Source organism: Manihot esculenta, chromosome 18 (genome assembly GCF_001659605.2).
Source record: "Manihot esculenta cultivar AM560-2 chromosome 18, M.esculenta_v8, whole genome shotgun sequence".
Taxonomy (NCBI): Eukaryota; Viridiplantae; Streptophyta; class Magnoliopsida; order Malpighiales; family Euphorbiaceae; genus Manihot; species Manihot esculenta.
This window is the reverse complement of record NC_035178.2, coordinates 5601809-5621279: the sequence shown is the minus strand read 5'-3', so window position 1 is coordinate 5621279 and position 19471 is coordinate 5601809. Positions and strand designations below refer to the sequence as shown.

The 19471-nt window shown below is 34.6% G+C and overlaps 3 protein-coding genes across 5 annotated transcripts; all 3 read left to right on the top strand.

Annotated features, from left to right (window-relative positions):
• The first annotated feature begins 741 nt into the window (after positions 1-741).
• LOC122722379 (wall-associated receptor kinase-like 22) lies at positions 742-3370 on the top strand. Its single transcript, XM_043953035.1, has 3 exons — positions 742-1702; positions 1845-2018; positions 2102-3370. The coding sequence occupies exons 1-3, from the start codon at positions 895-897 to the stop codon at positions 3271-3273; spliced, it is 2154 nt and encodes a 717-aa protein (XP_043808970.1). The 5' UTR covers positions 742-894; the 3' UTR covers positions 3274-3370.
• Positions 3371-5080: 1710 nt separating this feature from the next.
• Positions 5081-7504, top strand: LOC110608362 (wall-associated receptor kinase-like 8). The gene is made up of 3 exons (XM_021747583.2): positions 5081-5882; positions 6006-6179; positions 6279-7504. The coding sequence occupies exons 1-3, from the start codon at positions 5081-5083 to the stop codon at positions 7502-7504; spliced, it is 2202 nt and encodes a 733-aa protein (XP_021603275.2).
• Positions 7505-9128: 1624 nt separating this feature from the next.
• Positions 9129-19261, top strand: LOC110608361 (protein FAM91 homolog). Of its 3 annotated transcripts, XM_043953339.1 has the most exons (13): positions 9129-9257; positions 9375-9652; positions 9987-10132; positions 10554-10671; positions 11148-11244; positions 11385-11491; positions 12873-12995; positions 13138-13291; positions 14899-14959; positions 15050-15429; positions 16027-17599; positions 18064-18473; positions 18797-19261. In XM_043953339.1, the coding sequence occupies exons 3-12, from the start codon at positions 10005-10007 to the stop codon at positions 18302-18304; spliced, it is 2982 nt and encodes a 993-aa protein (XP_043809274.1). In that variant the 5' UTR covers positions 9129-9257; positions 9375-9652; positions 9987-10004; the 3' UTR covers positions 18305-18473; positions 18797-19261. The 3 variants fall into 3 exon arrangements, with proteins under 3 accessions (XP_043809274.1, XP_043809275.1, XP_043809273.1); XM_043953338.1 differs by having other exon boundaries at positions 9141-9652; XM_043953340.1 differs by lacking the exon at positions 18797-19261 and having other exon boundaries at positions 9138-9652; positions 18024-18288.
• Positions 19262-19471: the final 210 nt, after the last annotated feature.

Here is a 19471-nt window from a genome sequence, read left to right as displayed (position 1 = left end):
GTCCTCGATATTTACCCCCTCGACAGTCAGATAATAACTGCCGAGAGGGTAAAGGGGCAATTAATGACCGCGAGATTTCTTCGTCCGAATCAGAGACGAGGCCCACGATATCGGCCCATTACTCAGACATCTTAGAGCCCTTAGTATGGATAAGGTCTGGTTTATTCAAATGGTAAGGACGGGCTCCCTCCTGGCGCGCCTCAACCGGGATGGCCCATTCTCCAGTTCCGTAGGGGAGCCCCTCTTCAGTCCAATCTTGTTCCCTTCACCCGGCCCAGCCTGGCCGGCCCAACCAGGAACCCAGAGTAAGACCCATCCGTTCATCTTGCAGACCCGCCCATCCGTGCCCAGGGAGAATCAGAAGTCGTTACGCATGGGGCAGAGATTTGATTCCCACGTACGTCTGTATCAGCGTGGCAGGGACAAATGGTCTACTGGTACTCGTTCTTTTGGCACGTCACTAGCAGACAAAAAGAAACCTATAAAAGGAGGAATACTCTCTTCTAGGGTTAAGCTTTTTCTAAATTTTACAGAGCCCATTGTAAAAATCCTATTTCTCTGAATCTCAGATCATCATTCGTAGATCATTGTAAAATTAATAAGCTACTCATTTAAAAACTCATGATATGATTCATTTATTGGCTATTTAGCTTAATTCATTAATCTAAAATTTAATTGGACTTTTTTTTTCCCCAAAGTTATAAGGGATAAGGAGGTAAGTTCACTTTGCTGTATTTGCATTTTGGTTTCTTCTGTCTACTGTTTCCTCATTGACATTGATGAGTCGCACGAGTGAACGAGTTGCTGATTCAAATGGGGTAGGCTAGAAAGTGAGACTGGCAATTAAGCAAAGTCCTCCTATTAAAAGCGTTTAAAAACCAGAGAACTGAAATAATGGAGAGAGCTGTAATGATTCCGCTGAAGCTTCTTGTCCTTTTGATACTTGTATGCGTTACAGCACCACCGGCCATGGCTGCATCTTTGGCAAACCCAGTATGCCAAGACAAGTGCGGTGATGTTAACTTCTACTTCCCGTTTGGAGTCGGAGAAGGTTGTTACATGAACAAGAGCTTTGAGGTTGTTTGCAACGACTCTTTTACACCTCCAAAGCCTTTCTTAAAGAGCATCAACATGGAACTTCTGGCACTTGTATCAAGCAGTGACGCAGTTCTAGTTAACAATCCAGTAATTCATTCCGATTGCGGTGACAAAGTCTCTACAAATAGAGGAGTTAACATGTCAGGCACTGGTTTTGTCTATTCAAATGAGGCGAATAGATTCACAGCCACGGGTTGCGACAATTATGCCATGCTTGTTCAGGATGGTGAAACAGTTGGAGGGTGCTTGTCTATTTGCCGCAATGATAGTAATACAAGGGGGTGTTATGGTCTCAACTGTTGCCAGGCTACTATTCCTCCCAATATCCAGTCTTTTGAAGCTAATATGACAGACCTTAGTGGTGAGATTGATTGCATCGGTCGTAAGTCCGCCTTCATGGTTCACCAAGATTTGTTCGAATTAAGAAGCCTTGATGAAATGCTTCAAATGGATCATGTTCCTGCACGGATAGAATGGGCAAAGTTTAAAGGGAATTGCGATCTAAGCGAAACTATAACCCCATACATCAACTGTACTTCAGACTCCAAGTATTGTTGGGCACAGATAAACACAAGGCAATTGTGTATTTGTAGAAATTGTCAAGGTACAAATTCTCACTCAGCTCTTTCAGATTACTTAGATTGATGAAATTTACCTGGTTGAACAAAATTTGTTTTCGCATTCCAATATCTGGTTGATATCAGATCCGCAACTTTTAGGTTTATTTATTGTATGTTATTTGACAGATGACAGCAAATGCACAGATGGAAGGAACTATAACTGTGATCTGTTTTGTATGCATACTCCGGGAGGCTACGACTGCCCCTGTCCGACTGAGAATTATGAAAATATTTCCAATATTTGTTACCCATCACATCTCTTTTCAAACCAGAAATCCCACTCCAAGTTCATTATCATAGGTGCGCAAGTTTCTCTATTTATGCCATTCTTCATTTCTGTCACATACAATGTTACAAACTTGACTCTCTTTTGGGCTGTACAGGCTGCGCATCAGGTCTTGGATTTTTGCTCCTCCTAATTGGTTTATGGTTGTTGTACAAGTTAATGAAGAGAAGACAGGCAATGAAACTCAAGCAAAAATTTTTCAAAAGGAACGGTGGGTTGTTATTACAACAACAACTCTCCTCTGAGGGAAACAATGTTGAGCAAACAAAACTATTTGCTTGCAACGAATTGGAGAATGCAACTGACCACTATCATGAGAATCGAATCCTTGGTCAAGGAGGTCAAGGAACAGTATACAAAGGAATGTTGACAGATGGGAGAGTTGTTGCTATTAAGAAATCCAAAGTAGTAGATGAAGATAAGCTTGAGCAATTCATCAACGAGGTGCTAATTTTATCACAAATTAACCATAGAAATGTGGTCAAGCTACTTGGATGTTGTTTGGAGACAGAAGTTCCTCTACTTGTTTATGAGTTCATCCCTAATGGAACACTCTTCCAATATATACATAATCAAAATGAAGAGCTTCCACTTACATGGGAAATGCGTTTGCGCATTGCCACAGAAGTTGCAGGTGCTCTATCCTATTTGCATTCAGCAGCCTCCTTGCCTATTTATCATAGAGATATAAAGTCATCCAATATTCTTTTGGATGATAAGTTTAGAGCGAAAGTGGCAGACTTTGGCACCTCAAAATCAATTTCAATTGATCAAACACATGTGACCACTCGAGTACAAGGAACTTTTGGATACTTGGATCCAGAGTACTTCCAATCAAGCCAATTTACAGAGAAAAGTGATGTTTATAGCTTTGGAGTAGTTATTGTTGAGCTTTTAACTGGACAAAAACCAATCAATCCACTGCGATCTGTTGAAGCGAGAAGTCTAGCTACATATTTTCTAGATTCAATGGAAGCAAATCGTTTGTTTGAAATTGTTGATGTTCGAGTTCTCAAGGAAGGTGGGAAAAAAGAAATAATTGCAGTTGCTAAGCTGGCAAAAAGATGTTTGGACTTGAGCGGTAAGAAGAGACCTACCATGAAGACTGTGGCAATGGAGTTAGAGGGAATTAGAGCCTCTCAAGGATTTTCTTTAACAATTGAACAGGATCATGAAGAGGTTGATTGTTCTGTTGGCAACTATACTGGGCCATGGGATGTTGATTCATCGTCAACTGGATCACTTAATAGTGGTATCCCTGGCCATTGAGATGTGCAACCAAAAATTTCTAGTAACTAGTTGCCATAAACACTCTGCCATTAGGCTCATTTTTCACTGTTTCTTGAAGTGAAGTTCTATTTATTTATTTGTTTGTCTGTATTTTTGATAAACTAGATTGAAATTTCTTCACATTTTGTTTTTGAAATAAATGAATAGTGAAATATGAAATTTATTTCATTGCATATGAAATCATTAATATAAATTTCTTTTAAAGGTGTATTAATTCATTTTCATTATAAAGGCTGAAGATAAATTTATTATTTTAATTTATGAATATTTATGATGTAGTGAGTAGAGTAGTATGATAAGCAACAGTTATAAAAATTAAATAAATTAGAGAACTGAATGAAATAAATAAATAAATATGATTGAATAATTCTACACGGACAGAAAGTTACGTTGGACTATTGTGTTGAAAAGTATAATATGGCTGCCAATGGACTTGTCTCCCTTACCCTTGGTACTTTGGTCTTTGAAGTTGAGTCCACTGTTGCTACAATTGGTTGTTTGTTTAGTTGATAATCATGAAAATTATGGGAAAAAAAAACACTTTTACAATAATTTCAAATACAGAAAGGTAATTTTTATTTAAATCCGATTTATCATAAATCTTATTTATTATGGATTTCAAATATAAATACATAGGTTTTTTTTATATAAAAATTATTCACATATTTATATTTTGGATTATGATGAATCTGAGTTTAATTTTCTTTTTTTGAAATATTATTAAAATTAATAAATAATAATGATAAAAGATATGCAAGTACTTTCGTTCAGCAATCCATATAACAAGAAAGAATTGACATAAATGATATTAATGGCAAGGAAAATAAAAAGATTAATATAAAATTGAGCTGTTCGCAAAAAAGACAACAATTTTGTGAATTTTTACATTTTTAATTTTTAAATTTATTGTAATTATAGTAATTTTTTAAATTAATTTCAATTAAATTTAAATTAACTTATCAATATACTATATATTATTATTTTTATCACATAAACAATTTAATTAACTAAAATTAAACTTTAATTAAAATTTTAAACTCTTAATTACATGAAAATTTTAAATTATATAATTGAAATAGTTAATTTTCTCATACTTAAATAAAAATCTTAATTTAGGATTTTAAATAATTAGAGAATTAAAGTTTTAATTGAAATTAATCAAATTACTTGTATGTTAAAAATAATGACACAAAGTGTGTCATGTGAGTTAATTTAAATTTTATTAAAATTAATTTAAAAAGTTGCTATAATTATAATAAATTTAAAAATTGAAAATTTTTAATTTAAAATTAAAAATTTAGACTATAAATATAAAAAATTATAAAATTTATATTTTTTAGTTGATATACCTTTAAAATTTTACAAGATTAACAAGCTTGCAAACGTTGATCACTTCAAAACCTGAGCGCCTAATGTAGCTGAACATGATAATGAATTCCATCAGTTCAAATCTTGATTTTTCAACAAAAGGTAAAAAAAAAAAAGAACTCAAATCTTGAATGATCACTTTGATGATATTATTCTGTCTTGGTCAATAATTATAAATAAATTTACCAATATCACTTAAACCATAAAAATGTATGATAATGACAGGATAGAGAGTGATTGAGCGACTCATGGCACAGATGGATTCCAGATTCAACTTTGGCAGGTTACCAATTTGCTCCGGAGCAAGAAATTGGAAAATTCCAGGAGCCAAGAAATATATCTGGCTAACCCTGAAGAATCCATCCCAAGTCCTTTTAAGGCCTGGCCTGGAAGTAGCTTAATTAATTTGATACCTGTAATGGAAAGAAAGAGACGACAGAGAATGATGATTGCTCTAATGGAGCTTGGCTTCATTCCAATATTATGGCCAACCCAAATTCTAGCAGTGGAGCCTTGTCTGTCAATCTGTGGTGATGTCAACGTCCAATTTCCATTTGGAATTGGGAAAGGTTGTTACATGGATAAGAGTTTCGAGGTAACTTGCAACTACTCTTTTACACCTCCAAAGCCTTTCTTAACTAGCATCAACATGGAGTTGCTGGACCTATCAACAACAGGGCAAGTTCAAGTCAGCAATCCAGTAATTTATTCCGATTGCAGCAACAAAGCCTCCAATACGACAACAGTTTCCCTTTTAGGCACCCCTTTCGTCTTCTCAAATTCTTCTAGCAGGTTCACAGCCCTGGGTTGCGACAATTATGCTCGATTTATGGAGGATGGTGGCAACATAGTTGGAGGATGTCTGTCTATTTGTCCTAGTGGAGCTAATGCAAGTGGCTGCTACGGCATCAACTGCTGCCAGGCCACTATACCTCCTTACGTCCAGTTCTTTGAAGCAAACATGACAAGCCCTTTTAACAGCATGGCCGATCGCAGCAGCTGCAAGTCCGCTTTCATGGTTGATCAAAACTGGTTTGCGCCTAGATCTTCAAGAAGCCATGATGATCTGAACCTCGAGGATCATGTCCCTGCGGTGCTTGATTGGGCAGCTGATCAAGGATATTGTGATATAAGTCGCGAGCCAAACATTAATTGTACCTCTAGCTACTGCTGGAAAAAACTTCACGAAAATCAAGTTTGTGTTTGCAGAGGATGTGAAGGTACGTATCTATCTCTGTTGGTTCAACTCTGCATAATTTGGACTAGAGATGGTCATTAATAAAGAGGGCAGGACATGGTTGCAATTTTTTACATTATGTGTTGTTGGATTTGTTATGTGACAGATATAGTCAGCTGCACTGATCCAAGAAACTATAGATGTAGCTTGTACTGCATGTATACGCCGGGAGGCTACAATTGCAGCTGTCCTTTTGGATATGAGCGTCTTAGCAGTAGCAACAGATGTTACCCATATGGTCGGGCATACAAAAAATCTCGGATCAACATCATCATCATAGGTATGCAATTTTCTTTGCTTATAATCAATCCTCATACCACTTTGTCTATATATATAGGTTATAGATCAAGTGAATTGAAGCTATCTTTTGGCTTTGCAGGCTGTGTATCAGGTCTTGGATTACTCTTCTTTGTAGCTGGATTATGGTTGTTGTACAAGTTATTGAAGAGAAGAAAGGCCATGAAGCTCAAGCAAAAATTCTTCAAAAGAAATGGTGGATTGTTATTACAACAACAACTGTCTTCCACAGAAAATAACGTTGAGCAAACAAAAGTTTTTACTTCCAAGGAACTGGAGAAAGCAACTGATCACTATCATGTGAATCGAATCCTCGGCCAAGGAGGTCAAGGAACAGTATACAAAGGAATGTTGACAGATGGGAGAGTTGTTGCTATTAAGAAAGCCAAAGTAATAGATGAAGACAAGCTTGAGCAATTTATCAACGAAGTGTTGATTTTATCACAAATCAACCATCGAAACGTGGTCAAGCTACTCGGATGTTGCTTGGAGACAGAAGTTCCTCTACTTGTTTATGAGTTCATCCCTAATGGAACACTCTTCCAATATATACATAATCAAAATGAAGAGCTTCCACTTACATGGGAAATGCGTTTGGGCATTGCCACAGAAGTTGCAGGAGCTCTATCCTATTTGCATTCAGCAGCTTCCATGCCTATCTATCATAGAGATATCAAGTCATCAAATATTCTTTTAGATGAAAAGTTTAGAGCAAAAGTTGCAGACTTTGGCACCTCAAAATCAATTTCAATTGAACAAACACATGTGACAACTCGAGTACAAGGAACTTTTGGATACTTAGATCCAGAGTACTTCCAATCAAGCCAGTTTACAGATAAGAGTGATGTTTACAGCTTTGGCGTAGTTCTTGTCGAGCTCTTGACTGGACGAAAGCCCATTTCTTCATCATTATCAGCTGAACAGAGAAGTTTAGCTACGTATTTTATATTTTTAATGGAGGAGAATCGTTTGTTTGAAATAATTGATGATCGAGTTATGAAGGAAGGTGGGAAAGAAGAGATTATTGCAATTGCTAAACTTGCTAGGAAATGCTTGAACTTGAATGGAAAGAAGAGACCCACGATGAAGACAGTGGCAATGGAGTTAGAAGGGATTAGAGCATCTCATGGAGCTTCCTCCGCCATTGAACAAGACTATGAAGAGGTTGATTATATTGTAGGCGACTACGCTGCTGCATGGGATGTTGCTTCTTCTTCAACTGGATCCCATAGCATTAGTATACCAACCCGTTCAGACTTGCAGCCTCTAATTTCTGGTGCCAGTAACCCTGGCCCCATGAAACAGTAGCTATGTGCGAAATAGTTGCATGGATCCGTCCAATATAAATTAAGAACCAAATAAATAAGTATTTTTATAAAAAAAAACTCTTTTATTTTTTTCAAAATGAGAATTGAAAATTGAGGAAGTATAATTTGAAATATCTCATATTTATTCATATGTATTTATTATTAGACTAAGACTATGAATATAATTTTTAAATTTTTTATTTTATGTTGTATTTGGTAATTTATTTAATTGTATTTTTTTTTTAAATTTTAATTATATTAAAGTACTAAATTTTTATTAAAATAAAAAAATATATAATACTATATTTAAAGTGAAAAATAATATCTAATTATGTCGTCACAGCTAAAAAGTATAAATTAATATTTTATTATTTAATTTGCGTCTGACTAAAAAAATGCGACAAACTTTTAGAATCTTAATTGGCTTTGGTAGCATTAAATTTAGAATCAGGGAAAAAAACATATGCATGGTTAACCTTTAAGGCTTTGTTTCTTTGTTTCTTTCTTTTTTTTTTTAATAATTCCATTAATATTTAAAGCAACACATAACCAATATAATATAATTTGACTAAAAAAAATAAAAGTTGAATCTGAGCAACTTCAAAAATCTAATTTAAATACTGTAATACTCAATTGAATTTAAATATTTTATAAAATTAAATTCAAAAACTAAAATTTGAATTTTATAATTGAATGAAGCTCAAATTTAGCAATGTGTTAACTCAATTTTTTGAAAATAATTCCAGTATTAACATAATCAAAATCAATATTTTATGTTTTTGAAAATAATTACACTAACATTGATTTAAAGTTTATCAAAATTCTAGAAATACTTGAATGCACTAAATTGGGTTTTAACTTCTCTCATGCTATATATTATCTGCATATGTTTTAAAATTAGTAGTTTCCTATTAGATATTATATAAAATTTAAATTTTTCTGAAACGGAAAATAGTTAATGAAAAATTTACCGATTTGAAACAAGAAGTAGTCAATTTATTACACTCTCCCATGTTAAAACTGTATCGATTATTACCCTCTCGTTAAAACTGCACTGCTAAATTTACGATATTTTCATATCAACTGAATTATATACAATCGCTAAAACTTTACTTCATCTCACATGATTCTACCTCATTCTATATAATATTTTTGATTTAAAGTGATTTTAATACCAATTGAAACAGTTCGATTTAAACTGACTCAAATGATTTTTTAAATTAATACGCTTAATCTAAAATGATTAACTCAAATTTATTAATAATTTCGTATTAATTATTATATACAATTCATTTCGTAATTTAAAAATCTGGATGGAAAGAGATTATCACATATTTTTTAATCCATTTATTACAAATTAAAAAGAAAATAAAAAACGACTTGCTATGATTAATTAAATTATACTAATCGTGGGCCTTATAACCCTAAACTATCAAATATTTGCATCAATTTTTTTAACGAGTTAATTAAATACGATTGTTTATTATTAATTTTGTATAACATCATAAATATAAATTTAATATTCCTTAAAAATTGTAAAATATAATTTTTAAAATTAGTAATGGATAATTAAAGAGTGTAATACCATGCTAGTTATAAGATTTGATTTTGAGACAAAACATTATCTGAGGGTTTTAGTAAACCTTAAGAATGAAAGAAGCCTCAAGCTTCAAGCCTGAGACACAACACAATCATAGTCAAATATTCAAGAGCTCTCATTACAGGCAGGCACGCAAGTTTAATCCTGAGACTAGGTCCGTTTGAAATTAAAAGCTTCTCAATTTACACCAAATCGACTTTTGTAATTTATTTTGTCCAAATCTCGTTTTGTTCTTCTCTTCCTACCAAACTCTCTCTTCATTTTAAATCAGGACAGCGACTCCACAGACAACGCTCAACACTTTAGCTGAAGAGGGAGAAAACGGTAACAAATAGAGAAGTTGAAGCTTCACCATTCTCAATCCTTCGTCTACCAACGAAGTCATAAGAAAGGGAGACTAGATCGGAAAGTGGAGACTCGTTTGATTTCGCCTGATGAGTAAGAATTCCAGCTTGTGGTAGGCGCCAAGGTGACCACTGAACAAAAGCTGACCTCTCTAGCAACCTTCAGTGGGAGCAACCGGTGGAGGAGGCAACGACGGCGTTGACGGTAACTACCCCCTTGATCGACTAGCTTTTGAGTCGATTTTGAACAGTGATTTTGCTTAGTTATGCCTGGATCTATTCGCTTTCCTCTATTAGAGTTATTTTGGATATTTTAGCTCATTTTGCATGTTATCCTTTTTATTAGTTGCTTAGTTTAGATGCATAAGCTGAATGCGATACTTCGTTTAGAACGATACTTTTCTAGTTTTCTAGTGGCATGTATGCATCTGTTTGATGTAGTATAATTAAAGCTGTTAGTGAGCTTGTAGTTGCTGGCTTGAGTGGTTTCGACAGTTAGTTGATTGTTATGATTTGATTATTCTATTTACTGGGAGCAGATCGAGTGAATTGCCACTATGCAGCGAATTCCTGTGACAGTTGAGGAACAGCTTATTTTAAAAGCAATAAAAGAGGAATGCCCATGGGAGAATCTCTCCAAGAGGCTTCAAGCAACTCTCACTTCTAAAGAAGAATGGCACAGAAGGTCAGATTAGCTTTTTCTACGCACCTTTATTTGAAATTTTTAGGTTCTGTGTCTTTGGAACAGAAAAAGTTGTGCTGCTTTTTGGTTATGCAAATAAGGTAAGGGAAAGTTTATGCAATTGGCATCTGATAAGTCCCTAAAAGATTCTGATTTTATTCACTGCTGCAATTTTATTTTGCTGAAAGTGTGATTACTAAAGGTGGCATTTTGTTGGCCTTCAAATGTATTTTCTGAGAACTGAATGCGATCTTAGTTAAGCTTTAACGTACGGGATTCGGATGAATATTTTTCTACAAGCTGCTTTTAGTTATGACGGGTTTTTGGGATTATATTCTCAAACTCCCTTCACATTTCCTTTTTCTTTTTGACTAAATTTGTTTCTAATATTTGTTGTTTCTTTGCTTCTGATGAACTCTTACAGAATAGTTGAACACTGTATAAAGAAAAGACAACAATGGAACACCTCTTTTGCTCGCAAAGTGTGCAGAGAAGGTGAATATTATGAAGACATGATGCGCTACTTGAGAAAGAATCTAGCGGTGCGTGTTGTACAAAGTATTAAAAAAATCCATATAAATTAGTCCCACTTTGATCCCTGTGATTTTCATGCTGCTGCAATCCCATTCTTCTACTGTTGCTTAAAGCACTGATTCAATTCTTGTTTGGCTTTCTGAACTACTGGAAAGTAGTTTGTTTTGGGATTCTCATATAGGTCCTACTGTTTTTCATATTGTCCAGTACACTTCAAGAGGAAAATCTTGTTTGACTTTTTTAGTTAAATTAATATTTTAAATTTGTGATGAAAGGTTAGCACACAGTATTTTTTTGGCAAGGTCAGTCATGTACTAAAGTAGCAGTTTCATGTAAAACATGCTTTGATATGTTCTTTCAAAGTTATGCATATAGCTTCCTGTAATAGAAGGTAATGTGAAGCAATTATACAAGTGCAGCATAAGGCAGTGTCATTTGCTTTATACTTGCATCTGCATTTACTTTTTGGTTTCATTACTTGCAGCTGTTCCCTTATCACCTTGCTGAGTACGTTTGCCGAGTGATGAGGGTATCACCTTTTAGATATTACTGTGACATGATATTCGAGGTCATGAAAAATGGTAATGTGCTATTTCATTTTATCAATTCTGTAAGGGTTTCCAAATTGCTCATCCGTTATATTGTTAACTCCTGCTAGATTGTAATCAGTAATTTATATCAGTCCTTCCATTCATTTTCATGTATTTCATATTCTCTGCAGAGCAACCATATGATAGCATCCCGAATTTTAGTGCTGCAGATGCCTTACGGCTTACTGGAATTGGGAGAAATGAATTTATCGATATCATGAACAAGTGCAGATCTAAGGTACTGGATCAGATGCATATATGCTTACAGAATCACGTGGCTGTATTTGAGTACAAGCATGCGTGTTTTTCTGTAAATATTGAGATGTCTATATTTCAAATGTACTTGAACTCCCCATTATGTTGAATTATAGAATATATGTGGCTGAATTTTTAGATGTGGCACTTGAGAATAAGAAGCAAAATTGAGGCACTTCTTCCTTACCCCAGCATATTGTGCGTGTGTTGGTGGGATGGGGAGGAACCAAACTTCTTCCTGAAGTTCACACTTTCTTTTGTGCTTATCAGGATATATAACAGTTAGTCTTATGTTTTTGGGTTTGACAGTTTGCTTGAAACCCATTTCACATGCATCAGGAGCTTATATACATGCATGCAGGGTGGAGTTGTGTGTATTTGAGTGGGGTCAATTGACCCATCTCGATTTTTTTTTAAAAAAAAACTTATATACTTTGTATTAAATTATCAATAATCTATTAAAATAAATTATTTGTTCATTAAAATTTAGAGATATTATTATATTTAATGAAAATTAAATCTTATTGAATAGTTTGCCCCATACTTTTTGTATTATTTTTAAAAAATAAATAATAATACCTAAAACTATTAAAAATGTATCTAATAAACCCTAAACTATACAGCCACATATTTTTCTTTCTATTTTCTTTTTTCTAACTTTCATCTTTTCTCATATTCACAAGATCACAATTTCTCCCTTGTTCATCTATCTTTATTATTATTATTATTGTTGTTGTTGTTGTATATTCAATTTTCATTGAACGAGAAATCTGTGGTTGAATGATTCTTTTGATTATATATAATGATAAAGATGTATTAAGTCGCCTATATAATAAAGCAATTATGCAATGCTTTTAAAATTTAAAGACTTAGGGAGGACGATTGTAAATTTAATATTATATCAAATTATTATTATATAAAGTTATTTTCTTTCTATATGAAATTATTACTACATATTGAATATTTATATTTACTACAATAATTTTTTTCTCAAAATTAAGTAAAATAAAATCTTTTTCATCCCATCCTGGCTCCACTCCTGCATGTATGCAATATGAAATTCATTGTATTCTATTGCTTCTTATGAGGTTAAAAATAAAATCTTCCTTGTCAAATGTAGTAGTCTTTTTGTAGTCAAGTTATTTAATCAAAACCTTTATAGCTACATTATCTTGATATTAAAAACCATCTAGTTAAACTATTCACTGTTGCATCTATTTTGCTGTATGAAATTTTGCTTTAATAATAAATCCTCTGTTGTAAAGATCAAATAGAACTTATTTTTGTTACTATTTCAAGCTATAATGTCAAAGTAAATACTAATTGTTATCTTACCCACAATTGGCTTATCTGGTGCTGTTTAGAAAATTATGTGGAAGCTAAACAAGTCCATTGCAAAAGAACTTTTACCTACACAACCTGTGGACTTTGCAATTGAACCATGGTGGGGAGTCTGTCTTGTCAACTTTACCTTGGAAGAATTTAAGGTAAGCTTTCAATTCTTTGTTTTGAATCTAAGGCACTACCTTTGATTTATGTGCAATTGTGGCACTATTAATGCACACTCAAGACACCACAATCTTTGTGCAACTGATTGTAATTCCCTCCTCTATCTCTGTGCATTTCTAGAAACTCTCAGAAGAAGAGATGGCAACAATTGATAAAGTTTGTAAGGAGGAAAATAATGCATATATCCTATTTGATCCTGACATTATAAAAGGTCTGTATCGACGAGGATTAATCTACTTTGATGTCCCTGTCTACCCCGATGACCGTTTTAAAGGTGATTTCTTTTTCAGTCATTGTGAAATCAGGCTTTCTAGGTTTATCCTTATTTAACTATTTGTTAAAGACGCCAATTCTCCAAGTTGGACTATGAAGGCTATATTTGAAGCTCATTTCTTTGGTTCACATGACTTGGTTCTATTGTTTCTGATATATATTTTTTTTGGGTTGTAAGTCTTTGCATTTAAAATATTCTTGGTCCATTTGACATGTAAATTTCTTTTTATTCTTGATGGGTCTTTGATGAATGCCGGAGATGTATTTATTTTGCATGTCTTCATGCTTTTCTTTTGTTTAAAAGGGAAATAAAATTTAGGGGTAATTTATAATATAGTTCTTGAGATTTGGCAAAATCCATAACTTAGTTCTTGTTTTTTTAACGAGAAACAATTAAGCATTGATATTTTATTTTGGTAATAAAATAGTCCTATTAAAATTCATTGTTAGACTTAACAACTTAGTCCTTTGAATTTCACTTTATATAACAGTTTAGTCTCTGTAGTTTTAATATTTGCAACAATTTTATCCATTCAATTTGGGTTGGCTTCTTTAATTTATGATCAATTAATGCTGAATTTAGCATAAAGAATATTTTATTAACAAAATAAAAACTCACAGACTAAATTGTCTTCTGCTAAAAAAAGTAGGGACCGAGTTGTAAGTTTTGCTAAATCTTAGAAACTACATTGTAAATTACTGCAAAATTTGTTTGTTAAGGGGGGGGGGACTGAATATTTGATTTCTTGATGCAAAGGGCGAATTGATTGGATAAAATAAAATCTCCTATACATTCACAATAACATTATACAAGTGGATGCTTTTAGTATGTTAGCAGGCTTGCAAATGCCCTGGAATCATTGTTTGTATTTCTAGATTATATCTTGGAATCAGGAAGTTTTAATTCCATTTGACAAATGAAAGTGCACAATGATTATTTGGTGATAAAAAATTGATATTTTGGTGGAAGTTAACTTGTAGCAACTTTCTCATGGCAAGGAACTTGTAGTTTACGACAGGGAGTTGTGAGGGAGGGAGGGAGAGAATAACAAGAAAGAAATAAATGAATGAAGAAAGGCTTGTAACCATACTGATTGCTAACTCTAAAGCAACAAACTTGAGAGTTGAGACTCCTATTTAGCAAAATAATCTGGCATATATGTACTTTGATCACATGAAGATCCATAACTTATACAAAAACCCATATTGAAACCAATATAACTTTATATTAATATAATTTGACCTATGAAGATCCATGAGGTGTTGTACTAGGCTTCACTAGTTCCAAATTGGAACTGCATGCAAAAGCAACCAAAATCCCTATTTTTGGTTGCACCGGACAACTTCTAGTAGTGTCCTAAACCCTCTAGTTTGGTTTTGCAATATTTATTAATTTGCGCATAAATTACTTTGCTTTGTGAAATTTTGTTTGCAAGCTTGAACATGTTCTGTCAAATCTTTCTTTCTTTCTATTTAAATTTTTTAACATGTGATAGACAATGTGATCTGTGATAAGGGTTATTTTCAATGAATTGAGGAAGCTCATTTTTCTTAATTCACTTTTCCCAGTTGATTTCTGAAGTCAAATGTAATTTTTTTGTGGCTCAGTTTCCAGGCTTGAAGGGTTTGTTTCAAATAGGGATCAGTCTTATGAGGATCCTATCGAGGAGTAAGGAAGTTATTGACATTTTTTTCGTTATTTGGTTGTTCTTATTAGCAGTGAGACTAAGATCCTTATCGGAGTGATTTCATTTTTCAGGTTGCTCTATGCAGTTTTTGTTGTTTCAAGTGAGAATGCTACTGTTGCTGAACTGGCAACAACTTTGCAGGCTGACCTTTCTCAATTGCAGGCTGCTGCATCCTTTGCTTGTCGACTTGGGTGGGCTGTAAAATTGATTGATCCAGGATCCATTCTTCAAGATACAAGTATACCTGGCTCTCCTAAAATCGCTCTAAGCGATGAAGAAGATGCTGCTTATGCTAGTATAAGCTCAAATGTGTTCAATGATGGCGATGTTGCTCAGCAAGAAGATATTTCAGGAATTGAAAACTATGGGCTGCATTCCGGCCATGCTCGTGTTGCTTTTATTGTTGATGCTAATATAACTTCATATCTTATGATGGGATCAGTTTCACCAGGTGTTTATCTTTTTCCCTTTCACTCTTTTTTCTTTATAAATTAAAAATAAGAAAAGGAAATAAACGCTAGTTGTGTAGGCAGGAAATAACAATTTCCCCCATCCAGTTTGTGTGTGTGGGGGGTGGGGGGTGGTTTAAATTACACTTAAACCTTGTGCTGTATGAAGATAGGCATTTGTCGATGAAATTGAATTCTGGTGTGAACTAGTTTCTGCTTTTAGTTTGCTGTGGGGAACTTAAGTGCAAATAGTTTTATTGATTAGTTATAACTATTTGTTTTAATTGCTTTGGTTAGAAATTGGCAGTTGGGATATTTCCTTCTTTGCCTTTCCCATAACATGTGTTATGAAGCAACTCGTCAATTTGTTTCACTCATGTAGTCTGATTGTCATCTTGCCTAAAGTCACCTGCAGTAACTTGCAGCCTGGCAGTGGTCTCAATGGAGAGAAAAACATGAGGCATATTATGGTGCAAAATTTTAACTAGTTTCAGTATTAATGTGAATTTGTTGGCCGTCTATGTCATGTTTGTGACTAGTCTATGTTGTTTCTCTTCTTATTTAACTTAAAACTTCATAATTATTGATATGCTTTTCAGGCCTGAAATCTCATGCTGTAACACTATATGAGGCTGGGAAATTGGGTCATGCTAGCATTGCTGATCTTTGCAGGGATCTGAGTACTTTAGAGGGGACAAAATTTGAAGGAGAATTGCAAGAATTTGCAAATCATGCCTTTAGCCTTCGTTGTGTCTTAGAATGTCTGCTATCAGGTGGAATTCCTACTGTGGGTACTTTGGCTTCAAGCAATGAAGAGGCCACTAATTTGATAGCTGATATTTCATTGACTGACAAATTAGGATCTGGTGCCAATGAAGCAGAAGCAGACATTGATCGTTCCACTAATTCAGGAATGCATCAGGATGATACTCATCTGGCTGAATATGTTACTGGTAGTTCTGCTGCTGAAACATCTAATGTCTTATCTGAAGACAGTAATTACATAAGTGAAGTCTCTAAGTCAGTCCAGAATGATGAGAAACTCAATCCTGTTGAAGGGTCTGATGTTGGAAGAGAAACTTTAAGGAGGAAAAGGAAATATCGTGTGGATATTCTTCGCTGTGAAAGCTTGGCTGCTTTAGCACCAGAGACTTTAGATAGGCTATTTCTTCGTGATTATGATATTGTTGTATCTATAATTCCTCTTCCTCCTTCATCAGTCCTTCCTGGACCAAAAGGTCCCATCCACTTTGGTCCTCCTTGTCATTCATCTTTGACACCATGGACGAAATTGGTGCTATATTCAAGTGTAGGTAGTGGGCCTTTGTCAGTTGTTCTGATGAAAGGACAAGGTTTACGCATGCTTCCTGCACCTTTGGCTGGTTGTGAAAAAGCCCTTATATGGTCTTGGGATGGTTCTACAATTGGAGGGTTGGGAGGCAAATTTGAAGGGAGTTTGGTCAAGGGAGGTGTACTATTACATTGTTTAAATTCACTTCTTAAATACTCAGCTGTCCTAGTGCAGCCTCTCAGTAGGTATGACCTTGATGAATCCGGAAGAATCGTTACTATGGATATACCATTGCCCCTCAACAACTCTGATGGTTCAATTGCTTGCATGGAGAATGAATTGGTTTTATCTGAAGCTGAGAGATTGAAATTGAATTCCCTGTTAACTCAGTTGACAAAGAAGTTGGGATTGTCTACAATTGGTTATGTTCGCATGTTGAAGCTTTTTAATGAAAGAGAGTCGGACTACTTTGCACCTGATGATCAGAATTATGAATGGGTACCACTAAGTGTGGAATTTGGGATGCCCCTTTTTAGTCCAAAATTATGTAATGCTATATGTAAAAGGGTTGTATCATCAGAGTTGCTTCAGTCAGATTCTTTTACTGGGCATCATGATGCAATGCAAGGTCTGCGGAAGAGGTTGCGTGATATTTGTGCAGAGTACCAAGCAACAGGTCCTGCTGCTAAACTTCTTTACCAGAAAGAGCAGTTTAAGGACTCATCTCGACATCTTATGAACTATGCTAGTGGAAGATGGAATCCCCTGGTGGACCCTTCTTCTCCCATTTCAGGAGCCATGAGTGAGCATCAGAGATTAAAACTTGCTAATCGGTTTCGTTCTCGTACTGAAGTTCTGAGTTTTGATGGTAGCATTCTGAGGTCTGTCACTCTGTCTACTTCATTGTTATACTTTGCTTGTAGTAGTTGATTCCTTAAATGAGCTATATGTGATTGGCCTCTATTTTGACAATACTTATATAGTGTTGTTTTACAAGCACATAAATTGAGTGGATACAATTTTTGTATATACCTATCCTGTGAATTGATCTATGGCATATATACTTTTAACACGAATTCTGGGCATCATAATAAATGATGCCAGAAAGGATAACATACTAATTTATAAGCTCAACATTCAACAAATTAATCCCATGACGTTAATGTTTTGGATTGCTTTAAAAAGGATCAAAACATTGATATGAGTTCATACTTCATCCTGGAAAACTGAGGATTTTGGAGACACAATTATAAATTTGTTGAATATGAGATAATCTATTAATGTTCTTTTCTTATGTTGATTCAGTTTAGGAAGCTTGAAGAGAGTAATTTTCAATTTGGTGCAGGTCGTATGCTCTAACTCCAGTTTATGAGGCTGCTACAGGGCCTATTGAAGAAACCTCATTGGTGAATCCAATAAAAGCTGATTCTGATGAAGCTGATAGCAAAGAAGTTATTCTTCCAGGTGTTAATCTTATTTTTGATGGTTCGGAACTGCTTCCTTTCGATATAGGTGCTTGCCTGCAGGCCCGGCAACCAATTTCCTTGATTTCAGAGGCTGCAGCAGCATCAGCTGCAATTAAATAGATCTCTTTCTGCAACTATCCTGCTTGAGTTGGAAAGATAGAAGACTGTCTGCATAGAACAAATGGAAGTTGTGAAACATTGGATCCCTCATACCAGCGTTATTGTGATTGTTTGGTTCACCTGTTGCTTCTTTGAGATTGCTTATTGCACAGGCTTGGGCTTATCTGAGGTAAATGCCAATAGTTTTTTCTTTTTCTTTTTTCTTTCCTTGAAGTAGTTTACAAATTATTGATAATTGATAATTATTCCTTAGGAAGTGCCTTGAGTTGGTTTTATACGGAAAAAGGGTGTTTGTTAATAAGTAGAAAACGGGTTGTTGAATTTCACTTGTTCTCCTTATTACTAATAGAAATTACTATTTGTAATATGTGTTCTCCTCCCCACTCTCCTCCAATTCATTCAGAAAGATTATTTTGTGTTTGAATTCTACATTTGTTATTTTACTTGTTTACTAAAGTTGAGTCCTTACTACATTTCCTGGTTCAAATGTAGGTGGTATTATTGAAGGCTTTGGCTGAAGCTCGTATGCAAAAAAGTGAAAAGAAAAGAATGATTGTTTTTGTGAATATATGAAGCATTAAATGCTTGAAAGATTGGCTGGCTCTGACCCTACTGCTAACCAATAATAGGAAGAGTAGAACACATTTTATTTCCCTGAAAGTCTAATTATGAAGTAAACCTGCACATAAATTTGTGGTTTGATAATTTATTGTAGCATGCATGTAGAAGGGGGGAATTTTCAGTGTGAAGCAGTGAAAAAATTTTTTACCTATCGCAAAAGAATTGTTCTTTATTGCAATTTTTGCTAGTGCAGCTTGTTTTCCATTTTGTTTGAGGAGCTGATGCTTTGGGAAACTGGATGACTGAGCTTTTTTGCTTTTAAATAAGCTTGTGGTGTGTAAGGATTGTGAAGTGGTCGAAATCGATGAAATTTTTTGATGAGGATGCCAATTGAACTTATGCAGTAATCTCATTATATGACAAGAACTCGTGACCATTTCAATTTCCCTGGTCCCAATGTTTCGTTGCAATGATGCTACTTTGGTTTACCTTTCTAGAATTCGATCTAGGTGAGATGAAGTTAGCCAAGTGTTAAGGCTCTACCCACATGCAGAGCTAACATTTGGTCACATGGGTTTGTCTTGCTAGGAATTCTCATCCATTTTG